This window comes from Stegodyphus dumicola, chromosome 7, assembly GCF_044657685.1.
Source record: "Stegodyphus dumicola isolate Sdum_Otavi_A_Nest chromosome 7, ASM4465768v1".
Taxonomy (NCBI): Eukaryota; Metazoa; Arthropoda; class Arachnida; order Araneae; family Eresidae; genus Stegodyphus; species Stegodyphus dumicola.
In genome coordinates, this window is record NC_140774.1 from 109,002,828 (window position 1) to 109,026,856 (window position 24,029).

At 34.9% G+C, this 24,029-nt stretch overlaps 1 protein-coding gene across 3 annotated transcripts in view; it reads left to right on the plus strand.

Annotated features, from left to right (window-relative positions):
- The window catches only part of LOC118205666 (dehydrogenase/reductase SDR family member 7-like), a 61,256-nt gene that overhangs the window by 6,350 nt on the left and 30,877 nt on the right, over positions 1 to 24,029 (plus strand). For 2 of the 3 annotated variants that reach the window (XM_085820704.1, XM_085820705.1), the window contains exon 2: positions 12,806 to 12,946. The exons of the other annotated variant lie outside the window; for it this stretch is intronic. In XM_085820704.1, coding sequence (XP_085676830.1) covers positions 12,817 to 12,946 — 130 coding nt within the window. In that variant the 5' untranslated portion in view covers positions 12,806 to 12,816. The remainder of the gene's footprint in view (positions 1 to 12,805; positions 12,947 to 24,029) is intronic. 3 annotated transcript variants of the gene reach the window in all.

Consider the following 24,029-nt stretch of genomic DNA (forward strand, 5'->3'; position numbering starts at 1 on the left):
GTCGCTTAGAAGGAAAATAATTACTCGTTATAATTGTTTCCAAAATACCTTTCAATACCTTTAATTGTAAGCTTATTTTTTTCTGCAAAATGCTATGATTGGAACATCGCTTACACATGTAAATTTTATTTCACAGAACACAAATTTATTGAAGTTTGGAGAGGAGAAGAAGAATTAAATATAAAACTCTTAATTCTTACATTATGAAAAATAACACATCAAGTTAGTTCTATAAAGAAACTTTATACTCAGCAAACATTGAATGCTTTTCCACTTTTCCAATCTCTGGGCTTAATTTTTTTACGTTAAGTTAAATTATTTGAATTTGGCAAAGCCCGGGTTATCTGCCTAAGGGAAGAGGTGACTTCTTGGAGGACTTTCAAACGGAAAACTGGCTCACTTAAACATGGAGAAAATCATGAAAACAAGCCATGCAGCCAACAAGACATTCAGCAGCCTTAACCATTCGGACACTAATGGGGGTTTCACATTTTTTAATATTTGCTTATGTATAATCAGTTAATAAATTTAAATGCATTATCATGTAAAAATATTTTCCTTTGCGATAACGTTTAGTGAAACTGACTGCCGTACCGATGGGCCTAGGTCCGAATACTGTATAAGGCATGAATGCTTTAAAGAGTATACTGTCTGAGCGGCAAGGAGTCACTCAAAATACCCGGCGAATCGGAATTCCTGTCGAATGGTTGAGGGTAGAGGAAAGGAGGTAGGAGACTGTTGGACTGCCCTGCGGGATATTCTGTATCAAAATTGGCACGCCCGGACTCTACCTTGTAGGGTTTATATTTATTTTAACTAACATTTATTTTAAGTTTAAACTATCTTTCCTGTCAAGCCTTACTTTCCCCTGGAACTGCCAATGCCAGAATATGTAAATTTGAGTAGAACGCGCAAGCATTCAAATTATCAGCGGAAGTATTCTGATTTAAATAGAGAGGAAACGAGTTCGGTGTGTGATATTCTTACTTCACGAGCGCGGAGGTAGTTAGCGAGAAATTGAAGAACCCCGCGTTTCGGCCTATGTGCTTGGCGGGAAGTAGTGTTAATCGTCCAAGTGAGCTTCAAGTCTGCTGAATTAGCAGCGGTATTGTAAAACGCGGTGAGTTAGTTATTTTAGAGAGCCTCGTAGTTAGAGTCTTGTCTTTAATTTCTTTTCAGGTTATTATTTTTATTTGACCGCCGAGTTGGCGCCGTCTGTAAGCGTCAAGAGCACGCAATTGTAATTTATTACGTTGAATAAAAAGGGACTTAAACCCTTCACAAGACTCGGTGTTTTATCCAGTTTCCACAGTCACCTCTTGGTTGCGTGCAAGTTGGAGGCGCGCAACGTTACATTGGCGCCCGAACAATTATCGAACTGAAATGGCCGAAAATTGGATGGAAGCCGCTGGACAACACCAAGAAATGACAAGCCAGTTAGAAGGATTTGGATACCTGGTCCAGACTTTGAGAGCGTCAATCAAGCCAAACGTCCATTTCGACGGAAAAATTCGGTGGCGGTATTTCTAGAAGGTCTAGAAAACCACTTTCAGCTCTACCCTGTTCCCGAAAGACAAAAAGTTGCCATCGCCACATCAGCACTAAGAGGACAGGCCGCGCTATGGTGGGAAAACATAGGCAAATTTTTATTAGGGGAATTTGGAAGCCAGACGTATATATTTGAAAATTTCAAAAAATCGTAAGTAAAGGCCTTTCCCATAGTGAAAGATCGCGCACGGCTGGAAGCCGAGCTATATAGTTTCTATCAACGGGATACAGCAGAATTGACGGACTTTATTCTACGAAAAATCAAGCTAACGGATATGCTGTATGGAAAGAAACCCGATGCGGAGATTATTGAAATAATATTACCAAGATTGTTACCCGCTGTTCAAGACTACTTTGAAATTAGAAACCCAAGCACATTGCAGGAACTTTTCGAATTGGCGGTGAAGTTTCAAAATCGCAGAATAGCGGAAAAAGCGAGAGGGGAAACATATTCTCAAAGTACCCGAAGGAAATCTTCAAAGGAGGAAACCAGAAATGGAAATCGCTCTTATGGGGGAAAAAGCTATCAAGCTAACGCATCGAAACTCGAAGGTCAAGGCCCAAAAAGAAAATTTGAAAATAAGCATCCGCGTACCCAGAAGACACAGATTGAAAGGAAAGCTTTAAACGAGTAGAGGGGCCTGTGAAAGGGAGGGTCCAGACCCCGGAAGTTTAAAAAAAACCCTCAAATAGACATTTAAATACGGTCATCGTAAAAAACTCACAGCTACCAATTATACAAGTCCTGGTTGGCGATGTACCAGTAGAAGCCCTCATCGATACAGGAGCAGAAGGAAATTTTATGAGTGAAAATTTCTTCAAAAAGAATTTTGATAGGGTACGACTATTTAAAACCAAAAATACGGAAATTATAGCGGCGCAAGGAAAAACATGTCACTGCATCGGGAAATTATCATTAAACTTACAGGTAAAAGAGGAAAGTCTCAAAGTATTAATTTTTGTGGTGAAAGATCTGCAACACTCTCTTATTTTAGGTATGGACTTTTTAAGGGCCGCGAGGGCCAAATTAAATTTTCAAGATAGTTCCGTGGTGTTGGAGATGGACCAGAGGGTAGTGGAACCTGTGGAGACACTGCAATTGGACCTTAGCCATCTGAATGACCATGAAAGGAAAGCAATACAGCAAGTGGTGAGTAATTTTTCTCATTTATTTTCAGAAAAAACAGGAAACTGCCAAATAGTGACGCACAAGATTCAATTAAATGCCGAAAAACCTTGTAGGACTAAACCTTACCGCTATGACAAACAAAAAGACGTAATCATCGAAGAACATATTCAGGAGATGTTAAAGAATAAAATAATAACGCCCATAAATAGTGAGTACGCGAGTCCAGTCGTACTATGTAGGAAAAAGAACGAGTTTCCTCCTTCGGATAAAAGGGCTTGGAGGTTTGCTATTGATTACAGAAAACTAAATAGTATTACCAAATTTCCAGTTTACCCTTTGCCGGTTATAGACGAGATCATTAGACAGATCAAATCGACAAGATATATGTCTACTTTGGACTTAACGTCTGGCTACTATCAAATAGCTATGAGACCCGAAGATATACATAAAACCGCGTTTACAACAAAATCGGGCACTTATGCATTTTTACGCATGCCTTTTGGGTTGTGTGGGGCCCCATCAACATTCCAGAGAGCTATGGACATTGTTCTAAAGCCTGTCCTAGGAAAATCAACTTTAATTTATCTAGATGATATAATTATAACGAGTAGTACGTTGGAACAACACATTAATGACCTCGAACAAGTTTTTAAATTATTAAAAGAGGCCGGTCTTACAATTAACGCCTCAAAATGCAAGTTCGCAACTAAAGAACTTAAATATCTCGGTTATAAAATTTCGCAAAAGGGTATAGAAAGGCAAGATTCAAAAATAAAAGCTATTAAGAATTTCCCACCGCCCAACACCGCCAAGAAACTTTCTTCCTTCCTTGGGTTATGTTCTTACTATCGATCTTTCATAAAAGATTTCGCTAATATTGTTGAACCACTCTTAGTAATCAAAAGAAAAAGGGCTAAATTTACGTGGACAGCGGAAGCTAACACAGCCTTTGAAAGATTAAAAGAAGTGCTTATTAATGCCCTGTTTTAAAATTCCCGGAGGGGGACGAAAACCTGGAAATTGCAGCAGATGCGTCTGACTATGCGGTGGGTGCGGTTCTTATACAAAATAACCATCCTCTGGCATTTTTTAGTGAAACGTTGAATCAGACACAAAGGAATTATACAGCTACAGAAAGAGAAACATTAGCCGTATTAATGGCTGTACACAAATTTCGAGTTTATTTCGGCAAATCGCCAGTAACAGTCTTTTCGGATCATGCGGCTGTTGGTAGACTTTACTCGGGGAAAAACCTAACGCCCAGGTTAATAAGATGGGCTTTAAAACTCCAAGAATATAATATCACAATAAAATATAAACCAGGTAAGGAAAACAATGTAGCTGACGCACTTTCTCGTATAAAACTGGACGATGAAGGAAATGAACTTAAATGCGCTGTGTTGACTTCAAAAATTTTAGATTCTAGAGATACGGTTATTACTGAACTGAAAGCTGATCCTGAATTTGGAAATATCTATACTTATTTGAAAGACCCCGAAAGCTTTGAGCACACAGATATCGATGCGATAAGAAATAGAGCAAAAAACTATGAAATAATAGATAATTTATTATTTTATACGAAAACAACAAACGAAAATCTTGAGTATAAACCAGTCATCCCAGCCTCGCTTCGATTAAGCATTTTGAAGGAGTTGCACGAAGCAAAAACAGCGGGCCACCTAGGGGTCAGAAAGACTTTAAAAAGGGTACGCGAGGCGGTATATTTCCCGCAATTATACAAAATAGTAACGGCGTATGTCAGGTCCTGCAATCAATGTCAGTTAATAAATGATATTAATTACAGCCCGGCCGGGTACTTAAATAGCATTCGCGCTACATTTCCGAATGAAATTTTAGGCATAGATCTTCTTGGTCCCTTCCCCCAGAGCGAGTTAAATAAAAATCGTTTTTTTTTTTTTAGTAATAGTAGATCATTTTTCAAAATGGACAGAAATTGTTCCACTTAAACGCGCGTCAGCCAAAACAGTCGCAGATGCATTCTTACTCAGATACATTTTAAAATACGGTGCACCGATAAAAGTCATTAGCGATAACGGAAAACAATTCATTAGTCAAATATTTGAAAACATATGCAATGGACTTGGCATACGCCATATCAAAATGGTTCCGTATAGACCACAAGCTAACATAGCAGAAAGAGTTAATAAAAACATAGTAAAAATAATTCGCAGTTACGTGAGCACACATCACAAGCGCTGGGATGGCTACATAAATGAATTAGCTTATGCTTTAAGAACGGCACATCATGATACTACGGGAAAAACTCCAGCAGAATTATTCTTAGGCCGAAAATTAATTACGCCTTTAGATAAATTATTCTTTGTGCAACAAAGAGAGCAGGAGTTTAAACAAAAAGATGTGCAAAAGCTAATTGATCAGGCGCTTAAAACCTCGGATACGGCACGAAATAGGCAGAAAATATATTATGATAGAAAACGCCGTGAAGCAGATTTTAAAGTTGGGGATAAAGTATTGAAGCGAAAATTTTCTTTATCAAGTGCCCCAGACAATTTTATGGCAAAGCTAGCTCCAAAGTTTGAAGGCCCCTATGTAATTCAGGAAATCAAAGGAGTCTTATTATATCTTAAGAACGAGAGAGGGGAAATCTGTAAAGCAAGTCCCGACCAGGTGAAAAAATACTATAATCCAAATGATTTTGAAATCCTTAAAAGTTTCTTGCAGGACTCAAGTCTAAACGAAATAGAAGGTCCAGAGACAACAACTATTCCACCACCCAAGAAACAGAGAACTGAAGAGAGACCTAGCACTTCTACAACCCGGACGTCGGTATCAAAAAGAAAAAATAATTTTCAAACTCCAGCGTTTAAGAAAAACAAAAATACAGATGCACCGGGTAAAGAAACCGTGGTAAAGAGAAAAACACCACCTACAAAGGATTGCAGGAAAAATTATACATCAAGGAGAACGCGCACACGGCCACAGAGTCAGGTGCCAGCAAGGCCGCCGTTCCGGAAACTGAAACGCCAACAGGAGGCACAAAAATACGAGGAACAGAAGAAATTCAAGAAGGACTCCAGACCGGAGGACGTCAAGACCAGCCGTCCCAGGGAGAAACGGAAAAGCCAACAACCAGACGATTACTCCGCCAAGAGGCCAGCATGTAGAGGACGCAAAAGAAAAAGCAACGTGGACCACACTCGGAGATCAATAAGGAGAAGATTGACATCCATGAAACCTCTAACTTGGGATCAGTTTTGCCATAAACGGATGACGGAGTTTCAAGCATCGAAAACTCAAAGATAAGTTAAAACCTTCTATAAATTTTTTTCTCTTTTGTTCCGAAATGTTATGCATAAGTACGAAGTTCTATGTTTTGACGAAAGTCAATATGTCTCGGTTGAGACTTAGTTTTGTTTTACTTCATTTAGCTAAGGCAAAAGTATTATTTTCTTCAAGTGTAAAAGCTAAAAACAAGCATTTTCTATTGGTCGAAAGACTAATTCTGTTATGTTAAAGCCAAAATTTGGCCGAAGATAAAAATAACTTCGTATTCTTGTACTAATAAGAATTTTATTCATTTTATGGTAAATTGTAAAAATCATATATTTTGTAAATGTACATAAATACTTGAATGTTATGTAAAAGTAGAATTTAGTCTAGAAGCATAAAATTGTAGATGCTAAAAGTGAATGCTTAAAAGCAATGAAGTCAAAATTTAAGTATTAAATTGTAGATAAAGTCATGCTTTAGAGCGAAAGCCTGCATGTTTAAAGATGAATGAGGGGGAAGTTAGAATGAATGTGTTTTGTAGGGTTCTCCACCTACATTTGAATTTTTAAGAATATTAAAGTAGCTCATTGAGTTGTAGAATGTCGAGTAAGGTGTGTCTATTTGGTCGTTGAATTCTAACAAATCATGGTGGTTAGGGGAAGTGTTGTAAGACTAAAACACGAATATTCCCGTTTGACACCACACACGGTGGAGAGCCAGGGTAAAGTTAAATTAATGCTTGAAAAATTGAATGAATGTGAAGTAAGCAATAACTAAGAAAAACGAATCGTTTAAAAACAAAAATTTATTGTTTCAAGAAAGTGTAAATTATAATGTATGTAGGAAGATACTGATACTTATTCCTTCCAGATGCTGGAAGGAAAGACCAAGATTGATTGATGAAGTCCAGGAAAAGTTGCTGTAAGAAGAGAGCTTTATAACGAGCAACAGAATTTTAGTATACAAATTGTTACATAAGATATTTTTTTGTGTAAACGAGGTTCTCGCCAATTAGTTCAGAATTAGAGAAACTTACAACAGGTCGTTTGTAGGACCTGCTTCCAAGTTTTCCAAATTCTGGCAGCGGCAAATGTAGGGTTTATATTTATTTTAACTAACATTTATTTTAAGTTTAAACTATCTTTCCTGTCAAGCCTTACTTTCCCCTGGAACTGCCAATGCCAGAATATGTAAATTTGAGTAGAACGCGCAAGCATTCAAATTATCAGCGGAAGTATTCTGATTTAAATAGAGAGGAAACGAGTTCGGTGTGTGATATTCTTACTTCACGAGCGCGGAGGTAGTTAGCGAGAAATTGAAGAACCCCGCGTTTCGGCCTATGTGCTTGGCGGGAAGTAGTGTTAATCGTCCAAGTGAGCTTCAAGTCTGCTGAATTAGCAGCGGTATTGTAAAACGCGGTGAGTTAGTTATTTTAGAGAGCCTCGTAGTTAGAGTCTTGTCTTTAATTTCTTTTCAGGTTATTACTTTTATTTGACCGCCGAGTTGGCGCCGTCTGTAAGCGTCAAGAGCACGCAATTGTAATTTATTACGTTGAATAAAAAGGGACTTAAACCCTTCACAAGACTCGGTGTTTTATCCAGTTTCCACAGTCACCTCTTGGTTGCGTGCAAGTTGGAGGCGCGCAACGTTACAACCTGTACCATCAATGGTGAAATTCTGGTGTCTAGTCAACTTCTTACCGCATCTTCGCTTGCTGAAGTTGATTTCTTTAACCTGCAAGAGAATTTTCTGTAATGAATCACATTAAGGCTATCAAATTGCTGAAAATATTCAATGAAAAGTCATTTTTTGACACACACACACACATATATATATATCAATATTATTTAGTAACTTGTACCACCCAGACGGGAAAGTGGTTAGTGACTCTGACTGCCATACTGAAGGGCCCGGGTTCGAATCCCGGAGAAAGTATTGATGTAAATTGTCTGTCCCTTCATAGGGGGGACGACGACCACGTAGCAGGGGCCTCCATTATAAAATAACCGCCGCTTCTGACCAAACCCTAAAATGGCTAGTGAGTGCCTTAAATAAATAAAAAATTAGTAATATGCATATGATTTAGATTTAAGAGAAAATTTATAAAACTTAGTGCTACTTTCGTTTTTTGTAGTAAAAGTTTCAAAATTCAAGGCCATTTCGAGGCTGTATTGAAAAGTTAAACACGTAGATAGATAAAAAATTATTTTCATTGCCACTTAACGTGACATTTCCTATGGTAATTAAACTGTTGCATTTAACCGTTAGAGAATCAAGTTCAGCCATCAAAGAGGCTTTTACAGAACAAGTGAGAAAGTTAAACGGTCTGCTGTGACAAGGTTAATAACTGGTTTGGCTCGCCTACAAAACTTCAGAGTTGAAGGTCTTTCTCTATAAGAATGTACAATGGATGATAGCTATCTTTACCTCTCATCTCATTTTAGGTAGAGGACAAGGTCTATTAAGTAAGATTAGAACAAGGATACTCTTTCAGATTTCAACAGTTGCGAAAGTTGATGCAAATACGGAATGTATTTTCTTTGTTTTGTGTTTCTGAAAGGATTTAGAATCTTGCTGTCATCCATAGCAAGTAGAATGTGGAATCGATGTAACAATATTCTATATTTTAATCGGCACACTAGGCAAAAAAAGTTAAATTTGCCATTAATTTCCAGACGATTGAAAAAATATTTAACCTAATTATAATGTGTTAAATATTTTTAATGAAGGTATCAAATAATGAAATGATGATATAAAATAAATAAATATATCTGCAATTATTTGATCCCATATATGTATTTACGTATTAAATTTGTGTTTAATGTGGCCTCAGAATAAAGTAGACACTATGAAAAAAATAAGTGTCGGGATCATCATCTTCCTCCCTAACATCACTCTCATCTTGGTATTTTATTCTATTAAATAGGATTGTTAAATAGTCTACAAGTTTGAGCAAAATTCTCATTTTTTTTTCCTTGGTGCATGTGCTGGAATTAGAGCTTAATTAAGAACAAAAATGCGTTAAATAGCGTGGCTTCCTTATATTGTCCTTAACTATATTTCAGCTACTCTTGCGATACATTTTAAAATCTTTATTGAAGCACTTTATGTGCCTTCTTTATAACTTCTTAAGGGATAACAAATCAGAGAATATTATATCAGGTGAAGACAAAATGAAAATATCATGAATGGTTCCAGAATACTTATATGTTAGCGCAACCATCTTAGTAGAAGTCTGATAACCTTCCGCATAACCATTCTTCAGGCTACCATATTCCTAAAAACTCTTCAATTTAGCTACGTCGTCATTTTTGTTACTTTTTTTAATTGGATTCCAAGTTCCAATACGTTTTATAGGTAAATCATGATATATTTAGCTTTAAACTCAATTTTGAAATCTGTGCTTGTAGTATTTCCCAGCAATGGAAGAAACTGCGGTTTAATTTCTGCAAGAATACAGTATTTTGTCGCAAAAGTGCTAAAGGAAGCAATCGTTTTAAATCTTTTGTTAAAACAATCGCCCTAAATTCTCCACCAGAGCAGGAAAAAATCAAAAGTATCTTGTAAGTAGATTTATTGATCGATTTTGGGTATAAATACCTGATCATAATGTAAAACATATAAATGCTAATAAGTATATATGTAATAAATTAATTTTTTCAGTTATGATAAATAATGAACTACGTCATGATTTGTAAAAAGTCGCCACACTGCGTCAAACTGCGTGCTTTTTCTGCAAAAAATTCCAGCCATACTCTGGACAAATTTACTGAACTTATTGGCATCAATAATTATAGTAATGTCATATAATAATAAATGTAATTTTTTAGCTTTTAATCTAGTTAGCAGCTTAATTTCTTGCAGAGCGTTCAGGATCGACAAAAAGAATTTTGTCCGCTATCCGTAATTTGAAACACAGGAACCTGGTTTACATCTGTCCATATTTAATCCAAAATTTTCTCTAAATGAATTTTGGATATGTTTTCTAATTTATCTGGCTGTCTCTTTATTCTCTCCTTGGGTTTATTTATTGGAAGACTTCAGAAAATATTCCAAAAAGGTGTCCATCTGTATAATACTGACAATTTTTCTTATAAATTTTCGGTCTGTCTACCTCTATTTACCATTATGTCAATAAGCTGAATTTCCATTTATGCCACAACTTAATAAACATTCTTGTGCCGCTGAAATATAGTTACGAAGGATAGTGAATGAAAACGTCTTATGTGCACACCTCATGACTTCCCTGCACGACTTATTATACATATTTTTTTGCTGCACTTTATTTAAACTTATTTTCTCAAATTTCTTCAGAGGTATTTTTCATTCAATAAATTCAGTTTTCACTTCGCGAAATTAAGGCAAATTTCATAAAAGCTCAAAACTTTTATATTAAAAATGATAAAATATAGAAAATCGTAAAATACCAAATAAAATTAAAATAGTTTAAAAAACAATTTTTGTAATTGAAATTAGAGTTTCTACAGAAAAATAAGAAATTCGACCAACGTGCAGGAACACAAAATTTTCGGTGCAAAAACATTTCAGTGACCCAAAGTTTGGGCAAAAAGATTCTGAAGTTGGTGCACGAACAGACTTAATATTCTGACTACTAATAGTTTCAAATGTAAACAAAGAACCGCCACGCTGGTAAACCTCACAAAGCATCAAGTACTAAGTACCGTCTTTCGATGAATTCCCAATACCTTCGATTTCTTGAAATTGCTGGAAGGCATTCATAATTATAGTTACATAAGGTCAAAAGCAATTACAGTTACATATGAAACCAATTACAGCTATACAGGGATCGGGCCAAAATGTCACAAAATTTTCGCCAAGTTTGACGACATTTGGAGATTTCTCGCCAAATTTGGCGATAGAAATTAGTTGCCAAAGCCATCGACCGCTTGGCGAGATAACCATGTGCCTTATAAGGTATTTCTTTCGCCTTCTTAGCGAGCCTTCGTGATGTAGTGGTCTTTTAAATTGGAATGGCATTTCAGTAGATATCAGTGATATGGGGATAAATACTTCGTATCCGTTTCCCTTTTCAGTCATAAGTTCGGCTTCGATGATGTTAATTCGATAGCTGTTTCACGACCACCTTTGTTCCATTACATAGTTTTAGTGAGTTGAGATTTCCGAGTAGGATCATCCGGAGATCCAGTTTTTCGTCGAAGGTAGTGTAATGACATTCCCTGGCACTTGCGAAGAGTTTAAAACGTTTACCATTGTGTCAATCGATTTGTATATTCTCTCTTCACATAGAATTTTCGTTTGAATATTAAAGTTGATATTGTCTACAATATTATTTTAGTTGCCAAAATTGCCCTTTGAAACAGGCACGCCGGATTGGTGTTTTTGTGTTTGTTATATTCTTTCGCCGGGGTAGTAGTGGGATGTTTCATTTGTTAGGTTGTACTGTTTACTTGTCCTTGTCAGCGCTTCTCGTAGGGTGATATTTTTCATGGGTGGCTTGCGTTCGCAGTCTTTTATTATAGGATTGTGTCACAATTCTTGATTCTTCAATTCGTTCATTTCGTTGTTCTTCTGTTTCTCTGCTTCTTAGAGTGCTCTTCTCCTTCGTTGGCAACGTAAACGCGCTTCGCGCACTTCGACTGTTTCGTTTTTTCGTTGTTCTTTTCGTTTTTTCCGTTTTGTCTCAGAACCGGCAAGATCTTCTCCTCTTTTACGTTTGGACATTCTAATGAATCAAATCTACTTTTTATAGAAATACCGTAAGTATCTTATATTCAGTCACTGTATCACTTTGATTACTCACACTTCACTGTTTGTTTTTATTAACTTGTTGCATTTCACTGATGAGAAACTGACGTTCGAACCCACGACGGATCTTGGTTTATGTACTCCTACAAATGGGTATCCCCACCCATACAAAAACGGCTTGAAATGATCCACAATGTTCTAGAACATTTCACAACATTCGAGAGTGTTCTGGAATGTTCCACAATGATCTGGGATGTTCCCGAACATTCTATAATGTTATGAAATGTTGCGGAATGCTCTCGAATGTTCTGGACTGTTCTAGAAATTTCTAAAGGGCGAAACTTTCGGCCCTTAAATCTTCAAAAGCACGCTCTTCAGGTAAAAACGGGAACTTTCTCCATGGATCGGGCATAGAGGGCTATCACGCCATATAAATCCACTAATCGTACCAGGACTCGTTTCTGAGGTTTAGCGGCACGCACATTGTACAGTTACTTTTAAAATATATATCTATGTATTATAGAGAATATTTATTGCTTTGAATTATAGGAGTTATTTTTCAAAACTGCTACTGTCTTTTTTCAAAATGTTAAGTATGTACTAGGTAAAATAATATACCATATTTAATAGGTTTTTTTTTTATTATTATTCTTTTCCTGCTGCACAAAATGTCCGCCGGTTTAGATTCGGCTCAATAATATTGCCAGATATCACTAAATGTTATTTATTGTTAGCTTCAGTTTTCTGGAATTTGTTTATAATCAGTGCTGGCTTAGGATTGAATAAATACGATATATCTGATCAGATATCCTCTTAGCAACAGGCGAATGAAGTGAGAAATAGAGAAATAATAATTGAAATTCAAACGTCAGTCAGCAATCATTTAGAATTTGAATTTTTTTTCCTTCGATTACGAATAATCGTTTCAAGCTAATGCGGTAAAGACAGACGAACATGTTAATGTATGCGAGTGCTATAACGAGGAAAGCATTCAATTTTTCATCTGATGAAGGATTTTTAAGCATTTTACTCAAATGCTCCTGAACAGATGTTTACTTTTATATTATATTAATTAAAGACTTGGTGAAAATCCATTTATCGCTAGACGATTTATTATTTTAAGAGTTGTTATTATTATATTTATTACAGGTATAACCAAAATGATACCTGTGCTTGAATTCTTCTTTCCGGTCACTTGGTTTTTACTCTTACTGTTTCTCGTTTGGTACTTCCTGTTAACGGACTGTGATGCTGTTTTAGCATTTGCGGAAAAGTTCGGTCGTCCAGTAGGTAAGTGATTTTCCTTCCTTTTCAACCAAGAATATTGTCATTGAAACTCAGTAAGTTATTACGATATTATCCGAAATCAGATATACAAGGTATTAGGTTATAAGTAAACCCTGTTTATATTTTAGTTCTAGTATAAGTTTCTTTCTCAACAGCGCGGTAGACTGAGAAGGTTCGGATTTTCTGTTTCTTATGCATGTGCGAAAGTAGAAAGTTTCATTTCGCAGAGCGGCGCCTTTTGTGGGGGTATAACTACTGTGTCTTAACCTCTATTATAAAGTTTTAGTTTGATTAGATTTGGTTCATTTGATTACGGCAAAGCTCTCGAGAGATAGCTACCTAAGAGGAGGAATGCCTTCGTAGAGGACTTTAAACTGGCTCGTATACACGCTTTACATGGAGAAAACCAAGAAAACACCCATGCAGCCAACCCGTTCGTTGGAATTCGAACCACGGACCGAACTACCAGTGTTCAACGACTTTATCGCTTGTAATCAGCTGGGTCTAACCTCTGTAAAGAGATCATCCTGGACTTGAGAGCCCTAATGCTTCCAGAATCATATGAAGAAGAATGTTTTTAAATGAGACACTAGGCTTAAAATGAGAGTCCGAATCTCTCATTTTAAGAGTATTTTCATGTTGAGATCTCTATAAACATACCTTAACTTCCAGTAAGGCTGTAAGGTATTTTTTCCAGGTAATATAACTAAAAGTGCGTCTAGTTGGGGATCGTAAGGTCCGGAGATCGAATCCCGGCGAGAGCACGGCTAATTTTTTATGTTTTCTGCTCCAGATAAACTTAATTACTCCATACGGTCATGGAGTGAAGATAATTGCATTGCAGCCGTTTTTTTTTTCAAGGTAAAAGATTAAAAGCAGAGAGTTATTAACTTGATTCATCAACGAAACACTACCTAAATGCCAGTTTTATTTCTTCTTAACAGATTGAAATCAACGAGTTGTACAGTTCTCAGACAAAAATGTTTCCATCATTCTCATATTGTGGAAACAGTATTGTTTTGAAAATCTTTCATGCAAACATCTCTTCCATCTCATATGGAAGACACTCATGTGAATATTAAATACCATTTTAAACTAAGGAAAAATCAGTCTTGGATGTATGTTGATTTTTTTTTAATCTTAACTTGTTTCAATTGTAGAGTCATTAGCTTATTTCGTTAGCAGGAAACATGAAAAATGAGCAATGTTCTCACCGGAACTCGAACCTGTTCCTCTCGAATACGCGTTAAGTGTATTAGCGTTACACCATGAATGCATGCAGAAAGTAGGAAGAAAATACCTTATTCTATGAATGCAAGTACAAGGTCGCTTTTCTACAAGAAGCAGAATTCTACTTATTTAAGACAGATTCATTTTCAATTAGAATCAGAATTAGAACTGCAACCGAAATACTTTAGCTGCTCGAAGAAGGGAGAAGACTTCCTTATCTTCATTAAAAAAAAGCAGTAGTGTTTCATCAAAATCAATTTCCTAGGTTGGCTTTTGTTTAAGCTTGTTGATGTCAAACAGCAGTTATACATGCAGGGCATTTAGAACTTTAGCAGTAGATATTACTGATATAATGTATAATAATATGGTATAAATATTAAATTTAACCCTGTCAGGAACTGATAGATTATTCTGCGATTTACATAATTATAAAAATCTAATTTCTTTATATTTTTCCACCTCTAACTATTGCATTGTTATCTAGTAAGAATTTACTTTTTGTTATCAGGAACCGACTTGATCTGCTAAACAACAGTGAAAATTATTGCTCTTTTTTTGCATATTCCTTCAAACGAATATTCATCATCAAAAAGGTCGCATTACGATAAGTCCTTTTTCCCTACTTACCATGCATAAAAGTTTGTTTTATGTGAATAGATGGGAATAAAGCAATATAGCATTCAACAGACATGCAGGGTTTTATGTTAATTTAACTAAATCAGTGGTTTTCAAAGTGGTCCCTACGGACCCCCAGGGGTCCCCGGTATCATTCAGGGGCTCCGCGAAAAATTAAAATTGATTTAGGGGACCCTGAACAACGTCAGGGGGTCCGTGCAAAGTTTACTATAATAAAATTCTGTTCCATTTTTATCGTTATGGAAATTTAAATAAATAACAATAAATAACATAGTAGCGATTTTTACGTCCTGAGTAAAATATAAATATAGGTGGGTGCTTAAAATACAGTATGTTACGTAAGCACTGAGCGTTATGTAATACCTTTTGTGAATAAGCATTGCATAATTCCACTGATTTTTCACTTGTATTAAAAACAGTGGTGTATACAACTTGTTTTAATGTTATTACTAAAACTTAGCTATTGTTCAATTTACTTCAATAAATTTACGCTTTCAATTTCCATCAACACGCTAACAACAATATAACAACAAAATAATAAAGAAATAACAGTTAAAAAACTGAGATAATTCGTCAGATACGAAAATAAAAGAAAAAATCCACTGACACGCGCCTATGATTTAATATTTCTAGATGGCGCCAACTACTTAAGTTAATAACAAACATGGCACGATGCGAGACAGATGGCCGAAAACAGGTTTATACAGGAACGCAATAACGCCGCTATATGCACTAACTTTTCTACAATATAAATATAAACTACACTCGCTATTATAATTGCAACACCAGGAAGGAATGATCTGACGAATGTCAAAAATCACATGTAACGAAGAAGAGGTTGGGATATGCAAATGATTAGTATTTCAGCGCATTTAGACGACACGGGAGGCAGATCTGAATCATTGCATAAAAGGAGAGTTGTGTAGTGGATTTCTCATTCGGAAAGCGCTTTGTAAGGTCGGCGTTTGCTCAGAATATCGTGTTACGCCTCGAATAAGAAGATGACGTGGTTACAGCAAGTATCGGAATTCGATAGAGGCAAGATCGTTGCCTGTCGAGAACATCGATTATCGTTCCGTGATTTCGCCCGTCGCACTGGAAAACATCAATGTGTTGCTGAGGGTCATACTGAACGGCAGGCAGGATCTCAACACCCTCCCATGACTAACTCCCAAGAAGACAGCTATATTGTGAGGTCAGTCCTGCAAAATTGTACGGCTACATCACGGACCATTAGTCAGAAAATGGCCATGTTTGCAGCACGCCCAGTATCCGCTCGTACGGTGCGTCGACCTTTAGAGCAGAGTGGACTATCAGCACGACGACCATTCCTTCAGCTTCCCTTGACAATGCAGCACAGAGAGAGACAGCGACTCTGGTGCGCTGAACGACAAAGCTGTACACAGGAGTAGCATAATGTCGTCTTTTCAGACGAGTCCTGGTTCTGCTTGCAGTATTCTGATGGCCGTATACGTATCTGGAGGCTCCGAGGAGATTGCATGTCGCCTGTGTGCATTTGATATTGGCATAGGGGCTCTGCACCTGTGATGGTTTGGATAGCCATGGTGTGATGGTTTAGATAGCCATTCGGTCCGCGGCACGTACCGCTGTAGTTCGGATAGACTGTAATTTGAACGCAGATCGGTACCTTTATGACATCTTACGTCCAGTGGTCATGCCGTATCTTCGATACCTGCGAAACGCCATCTTTCATCAAGATAATGCCAGACCACATGTTGCACGTAGTGTTCAGACCTTTTTCTATACACAGGTATTCGATTGTTGCTCCGGTCTGAACGGTTGAAAACAACTGGTCGGTTGAAACACCCATTGAAACCATCTAGACGTGGGTTGCTAAGAGGCTGGCCTGCCACCCTTACCACTTAATACGGTTGATGAAGTGTGGCCTAGACTTGAAGCAACATGGATAATAATAAGTAGTCTATTTCTGTCATCCAAGCCTAGTTCGACTCATTGCCCAGTTTGTCTTCATGCCATACTGTTTACGTACAATAAATATCTTTTTTCTATTTGCTTTCCTTTACTGTCTTGCAGTTTCAATGGCCAACATTGGATAAAACAGTCGTACATTATGCATCTAATCAACAATTTAGTTGATTAGATGTTATGCTGATACGAAGTGTATAAACAAATTTTCCCATGCTTAAACAAAAGGAAGTTTTGTATTGTTAGCTGGAAGTTTTGGTATATTTGCATTTGGTATATTTGCAGTTTGTCTTCATGCCATACTGTTTACGTACAATAAATATCTTTTTTCTATTTGCTTTCCTTTACTGTGTTGCAGTTTCAATGGCCAACATTGGATAAAACAGTCGTACATCATGCATCTAATCAACAATTTAGTTGATTAGATGTTATGCTGATACGAAGTGTACAAACAAATTTTCCCATGCTTAAACAAAAGGAAGTTTTGTATTGTTAGCTGGAAGTTTTGGTATATTTGCATTTTTACTTCCTTGTGCGAAGTAAAAAGGAAGTATTGTAATCGCGAAAAGTTTCAGGCAGCATATTTCAACGAAAATATCCATTTTGACCGTTATCGAATGCAATTTAACGATGTTTTTGCGTGATATCTGTACGTAAGGACAGAATAAAATACTCTTTTCCTTCAAAAAATTATAAAACTGCTTTAAAATTAATTCTGAAGAGAATTTTTCGTGGCGTCTGTACGAACGTATGTACGTATCTCGCATAACTCAAAAACGAGTAGCCTCAGAACGTTGAAATTTTGTATATAGGACTGTTATAACATGTAGATGTGCACCTCGTATTTTGGTTGCAATCGGCCGCACCAAACGCATATAAATATATTTATATATATATCCACTTTGTTACCCGGCTCAATGATCTCAGTTTCTTTACTCTTATATGTTTGTAAATTGTACATTTTTTGCTTTAAAAATGATTGAATTATGTTGTTTTTATCTTTCGGTTAAGGATTTTATGCCTTTGGTAAATCTGTGTGCAATATTTTTAGAATTATCAGCAATTTTAAAGTTGTTTAATTGCCGCTAAGCCTGTTTTTAATGCCGGCCATTGATGTTTACATTTGAAACAGGAGACTAGAGGATTTGTTGCCAATCTAGAGAAACTTAGCTTCGCAACAACAAAGATAACGCATTCATTTATTATTGCCAATTAAATCATGCTTAATTCTTTCTGGAATTTTTTGGAGGAAATAAGTGTTTGAGATTTACTTCGTAATTTTTAATATAGATATTTTGAGTTTTTATGTATATTTGCCTTCTCGCGAAGTGAGAACTGAATTAATTAAATGAGAAATACTCAATCGTCTGTGAAAATCTGTTTCTTTTTTGTTTTGTTTACTTAATTTCTTTTATACATCATTCTAGCTTTATTATAGTATTTGAATAGAACATGTGGCAACGATTAGATAATTCTATTCTTTAAATGATATAAATTTTGTGCATTATGAGTTATAATATGAACGAAATATATACGTTAACTGTTATATAATTATTGGATTATATAACAGTTAACTTAGTTTCCGTTATATAATTAATGTAGAAGTTAACTGTTATATAATTATTAATACTGTTAAGTGAATCTAGTGCCAGAGTGTCGCTATGGTAAACAAATACTAGAGTGAATTTTAAAGAATGCATTTATTCTACTGTGGTTTATGCGCTGTCGGCGAAGTAGATTTAATTCAATCCAATAAGTTTAAATAAAATGCAAGAAAAAATGCGTATAATTTAATATTCCAATTTAATATTCCAATACAAGGAAGTCATGTGGTGTATACATCAGATTTTTTGTATTGTTACGCAGATAGTGTACTTTTGTTATGTAAGTATATTTGAGGTCTTTTGAAAAAATTATATATCACATTTTTCACTATAGTACTTAACTAAAGTTAAGGAATTAGTTATAATATTAGTTACTAATAATATAGTAATCCCTTAACGTTAGGTTTGGTATAGTTGCATTTTTTGCATTGCTACATATATAGTATACTTTTGTTACGCAAGTATATTTGAATAAAATTTGATCTATTTTGAAAAAATATCATATATCACATTTTTTAATATATTACGTTATTTTACTAAATACTTAGGAAGAGATCGTAAGTTTTTTTAATACAGATATTTTTTTAATAAATTATTGAGAATCATATTTATTCAATTTTTACATGAAATTTTATTTTTACGTCAAATAATTAATTCAAAAGTGCTTCACTGCAGCATTCCACTGAAAAGTTAATAATAATTAACAGTGGTTTCTTGCAAATAAAGCATTTGATGTGCAAATTTTCTTATATCCTTTTCTGCCCTTTTTAACAGATAACAGTATGAGTGAGCCGAAGAAAAAGTGCCGACAATACAGTGTTGAATATTTGAAGTATGGCTTTATTTCATCAACAGGAACTAAGTACTTTAACTATGCCTTTTCTATGTAATAAAACTATGTCAAATGATTCAATGGAACCTTCGAAGCTTAAAATCCATAGTTACAAAAAAAGTTTTTTCATTTTAAATTAACGTAAATAATATTGCGAGTTGGTTGCGTTTCAAACCTGAACCTTGAGTTTATTTTCTAAAACAATAATTCTATGGGATTCTGTGCAAGAATAAGAATTCTCTGAGATATAAAAATAAAGAAATAATAATTATGTAAGAATATAAAAAATTCATAGAACCCTTTTTTCTCACAGAATGTGAGAAACAAGAATTCTATGAGATATAAGATCCCCATTTTCCTAAAAAATATTATGTTGAACAATATTTTCACAATGATCTGCATAGAAATGCCGTCACATAATCTCTTAACATCAGAAATAATTTTTAAGCAATATTTTATTTTTAGTTATGTTCACATGCAAAAATTTCACTGTTCAATTTGTGTATGGCCCCTGAATATGATTCCCGATCTCTATATCAAGTATCTCAGTAAATGTTTGTGGTAAGGGAGTCAAACGTTTTGGGTCTTCTTTTTTCGTAACGAGTAAACATTTTTTTTCTGAACATAAGTATAGGGATTGTACGAGCGTAAAAAAGTTATATTTCGTAATAGTTACAAAATTGGTGTCTTTAAATTTGCAAATATCAAAACATAATTCTTACGTCATTAGATATAGCTTTGTAATTGGAAATATATGTGTACAACAAATGACTGCGAAAATAAAAGCCAGATAAACAGTTTTGTTCACGTGGTGTATGTGTGTGTGTAAATAATGAAATGTTTAGTTTGTCGCTGGGGAGGATTCGAATGATAGCTGATTTGTTATAAGGAAGTTTCAGTAATGGACTGTTGACGCATTTTTTTATTCTTGGCTTTTAACATTCTTGAAACATAAAAAATTTAATTGGCGTAAGACGTGCATCAAGTATTCCATAATTATTAAGTGTACATTTAACATATTCATAGATTACATTGAACTATAAAGAAAGACGATGGAAAATACGTTTGTTGCTCAGATGCAAGCATGAGAAGATAATTATAGCCTGGACATAAGGTGTAGGATATTAATGGATATATAAGGTGAGACGCACGCTCGTTATATCCCATTTTCTGACATAAGTTTCTGATATTTATTGATGAGAAATGAGACAGCAAGGTACATGCTGAAGAAGGGAACTCACTGGATCGCACTTGGTACACGAATGGTGGATAAATGAATTTTGCTCTTAAGAACCAATCACATTTTTATTTTATTAAATGGAAAAGTAACGTACTGGTTCTGACTTAACGGCTTAGTTGTAGTAATAATTTTGAAGCGATGATGTGAAATGGGTAGAAGATAAAGATCTTCATTTTTAAGTCAAAATTATGCTGTGCCTAAAGTATTCAAGAAAGTGTATTGGACTGATTGTTATGAGGAAACATATCAGTGCACTATTTTTTCTACTTATGTCGTATTCATTTTCAACCTGTGCATGCTGGAAGTCAAGTTACAGATTCAGTAGGTTTGGTTCGGTTTATTTAAGTATGGCAAAGCACTCGAAAACTATCTGCCTAGGGGGTGGATACCTTCGTAGAAGACTTAAGAGACCGACTCGCATGACTGTCACACATAAGGGAAAACCACGAAAACTCTCATGTAGCCAGCCCGTTCGCCGGGATTCAAATCTTGGACGAACTAACAGTGTTCAGCGACTTTACTCCTTGGGCACTGGTGGGCACAGTCTTAGTAGGAAAACGGATCATAAATAAAAATCGATCGGTTTAGCTTAAAAATCTTTCACGGAAGCTTCTCATGCAAGAAAAAAAATGACTCTGAAATGTTTTACTACAATATAAAGGAATTAGAACTTACCTAAAAAATGAGCGTCTGAAGGAAGATGAAGTGAATCCATGAATGCAAATAAGTGATTTCTGTTAGTATTATCAATTTTCTGTTCATCCTATCGTGTTTCGTAATGTTCAGTATTCAGCAGGGAGCCAATAACTCCAAATTTCGTACAGCTTTTGATCATCGAATGCTTAAACTAAATTGTCTTTGGAGAGCAAACACAGTGAGCATAATTTAAACGCAATGTTGCCGTCACTATTACATTTTTTTGCTGTGTTCTTGTGTTCATGAGACTTTCAGGACACCTTTGGCCACAACAGTCAAGCGGCTTGCAATAATATTTTACTTTAAATCGCTGTGAATGCATATTTGCATTTTAGAAAAGAGAATTTATAGAAAAGCGAATACTGAGGTTGTATCTAAGCCTTTAATGTTAGATTATTTAAAAGCGATATATCTCTCCGCCACACTGGATTTATTAACTTTAGATACAGTTATTGCATTTTGTTATATACACTAATAGTTTTCTTGTTTTAATGATATCAGATAGAACCAATCTTTTTCTGTTATAGTGTTTTTAAACCAGCGTATTGTACAATACTGAATACTTCTTCTTATTATGAATAAAACGACAGTTGATTTGCTGAGTGACTGCGCAGTTTTCATTGCATAAAAAAGTGAGAAATTTGAAATGCCGCGTATGAAACAGAAATTGCCACACATCTGATGTTTTTAAACTAAGGCTGCATTTCTATTTGCTACTAAAAGAAAGAGAATGAAAGGATTTGCCTATCAGAAAGTTTACAAAATTGGGTTTGTGAAATTATGTACTGATAGTGTAGAAATTAATGCTATTTAAGTATTAATTTGTGCTAAGTAATTAATTATAAATAACCAAGTAACCAATTGTACCATCCAAGTACTTGTGTCTTCTCTTTCCTTTCATAGTTAGCCTAATGTCGTGGTTTTCTCCAGGATAAGAACCTGTTTATTTTAGAAATCGATAAAGACATCCTCTTTCCATAAGTAGATAGCTCTCGAACTGCTTTGCTTTAATCAATCAATTTAACCTTTTATAATAGTTAGGAAAGTAAGCAATCATGTGAGAAAAAAATGTCTAACGTTGTTTTATATATATATATATATATATATTCTTCTTCAAAACAGCCAGTTTTGTTAACATGAAAAATTGCAGTTATCTCGTGGCAGATTTGAATTCATATAAGCTTGATTTATTAGCTAGGCAGGAAATACATTTGGTGAAAAAATTGTTTATACTCATTATTTATACTATTATCCCCACAACTATTATTATAAATTTTTTTTATTTTAGAATAAGTGATTCAAAGTCCTCTCTTTTTCTGCATTCCCTCGTAACCATGGTAATATCTGCTGAGGAAGCTGAGCAACTTTCATAATTGCTTAAATTCCTTAAGCCCCTGTAAACGACGATAAAAATTCACGTTACGAATGAGGCAACGGTCATTGCGCTATTTACGTGCTCATTTTAACGTAACAGAAAAACTACAATTTAATTGCAGAAGTAAAGAAATAAAATTGACTTTGAGAACCAAAATGTGTATAGTTATTTACCGGTATTAATATACACTATAACACTTGCAATATGAAGTTTCATGACGTTGATTTATGTATCTTCAGGTTTATGTTATCAGCAGGAAAGCATTTAGGAATCGTATTAGGATAATTTAAACTATTTTTATTTATTTATTAAGATTAACAAATTTTTAAAAAATATGCAAGTTTTAATTTATAGAAATGAAATGCATCTTTATCGAAATTCAAATAAATAGTAGTAGGATGTCACTATTGCAATCCTAAATGCATAAATTTATATGTTAATAAAAATTCTTAAATTTAGTTCCTAATAATTATCTTAACTGAAATATTCGAAATAAAGAAAACTTGAGCTAATTTAAAAGAGTTTATTATAATGCTCATTTATTTCAATTTTAAGCGCGAATAATTAAATACTGTACATAAGTATTGTACTGAAGTATAACTTTTAATGAGTTTAACGCAATTTAAATATTTAAATTACGATTAAAAATAGAAGATTTTCTATAATATAAAAGTATTTTTTATTATATTACCGGGCAGTTTTAAAATTTTAGTTTTATTAAAAATATACTAAACTCTGCTTATTAGTTCTGTTTAATATTCTTCTATTTAGCTTCTACAATAATAGAAAAAAAGGATATGGACACCTCATGACTTCTTTGTACCGCCTGTTAAATTATGAACATTTTTTGCTGCACTTCATTTTAAATTATTTCCTCGAATTATTCTAACTTAATTAAACGATCTCTCAGGACAAGTTAAAAATGAAATTGGCATAAAAATGAAAGATTTCGAATTTAAATATCCTGGTCAATATTTGTCGTATGGCAATCAAACTTCCTCTAATTTTATTTGTTCACAACGAGGATAAAACTTTCCCAAACATAAGTATAGGAAGCGAGAGACCACATTAAAAGTTACATTTCATTATTCGTCGAAAATTAAACTTTTGTGAAAATCTGATATTGCCAAAGCATGAATATTTTCGTCATTTAAAACACTTCTGTAACTGGAAGTATATGACTGCGACCAATGATTGCGGAAAGGAATGCTGGGTAAGGGATTTTAAGCCGGGTATGTACTTTCGGTTCCACCGATTGCATTAAAAATAGGAGATGCACAACTACATGTTATGGCAGTCCCACATACAAAATTTCAACGTACTACTGCTAATCGCTTTTGATCTTCACGAGACACTTACATACATACGTACGTACGTACAGGGGTCACGAAAAAACACCTTTGGAATCTATGTTAAATCCATTTTCCAAAAACGAGCCCTTTATTCTGTCCGTACGTACAAAAGTCACTTAAAAATTGTCCAAAAGGATTCGAGACCAATCAAAATGGATATTTCTGTTGAAATAT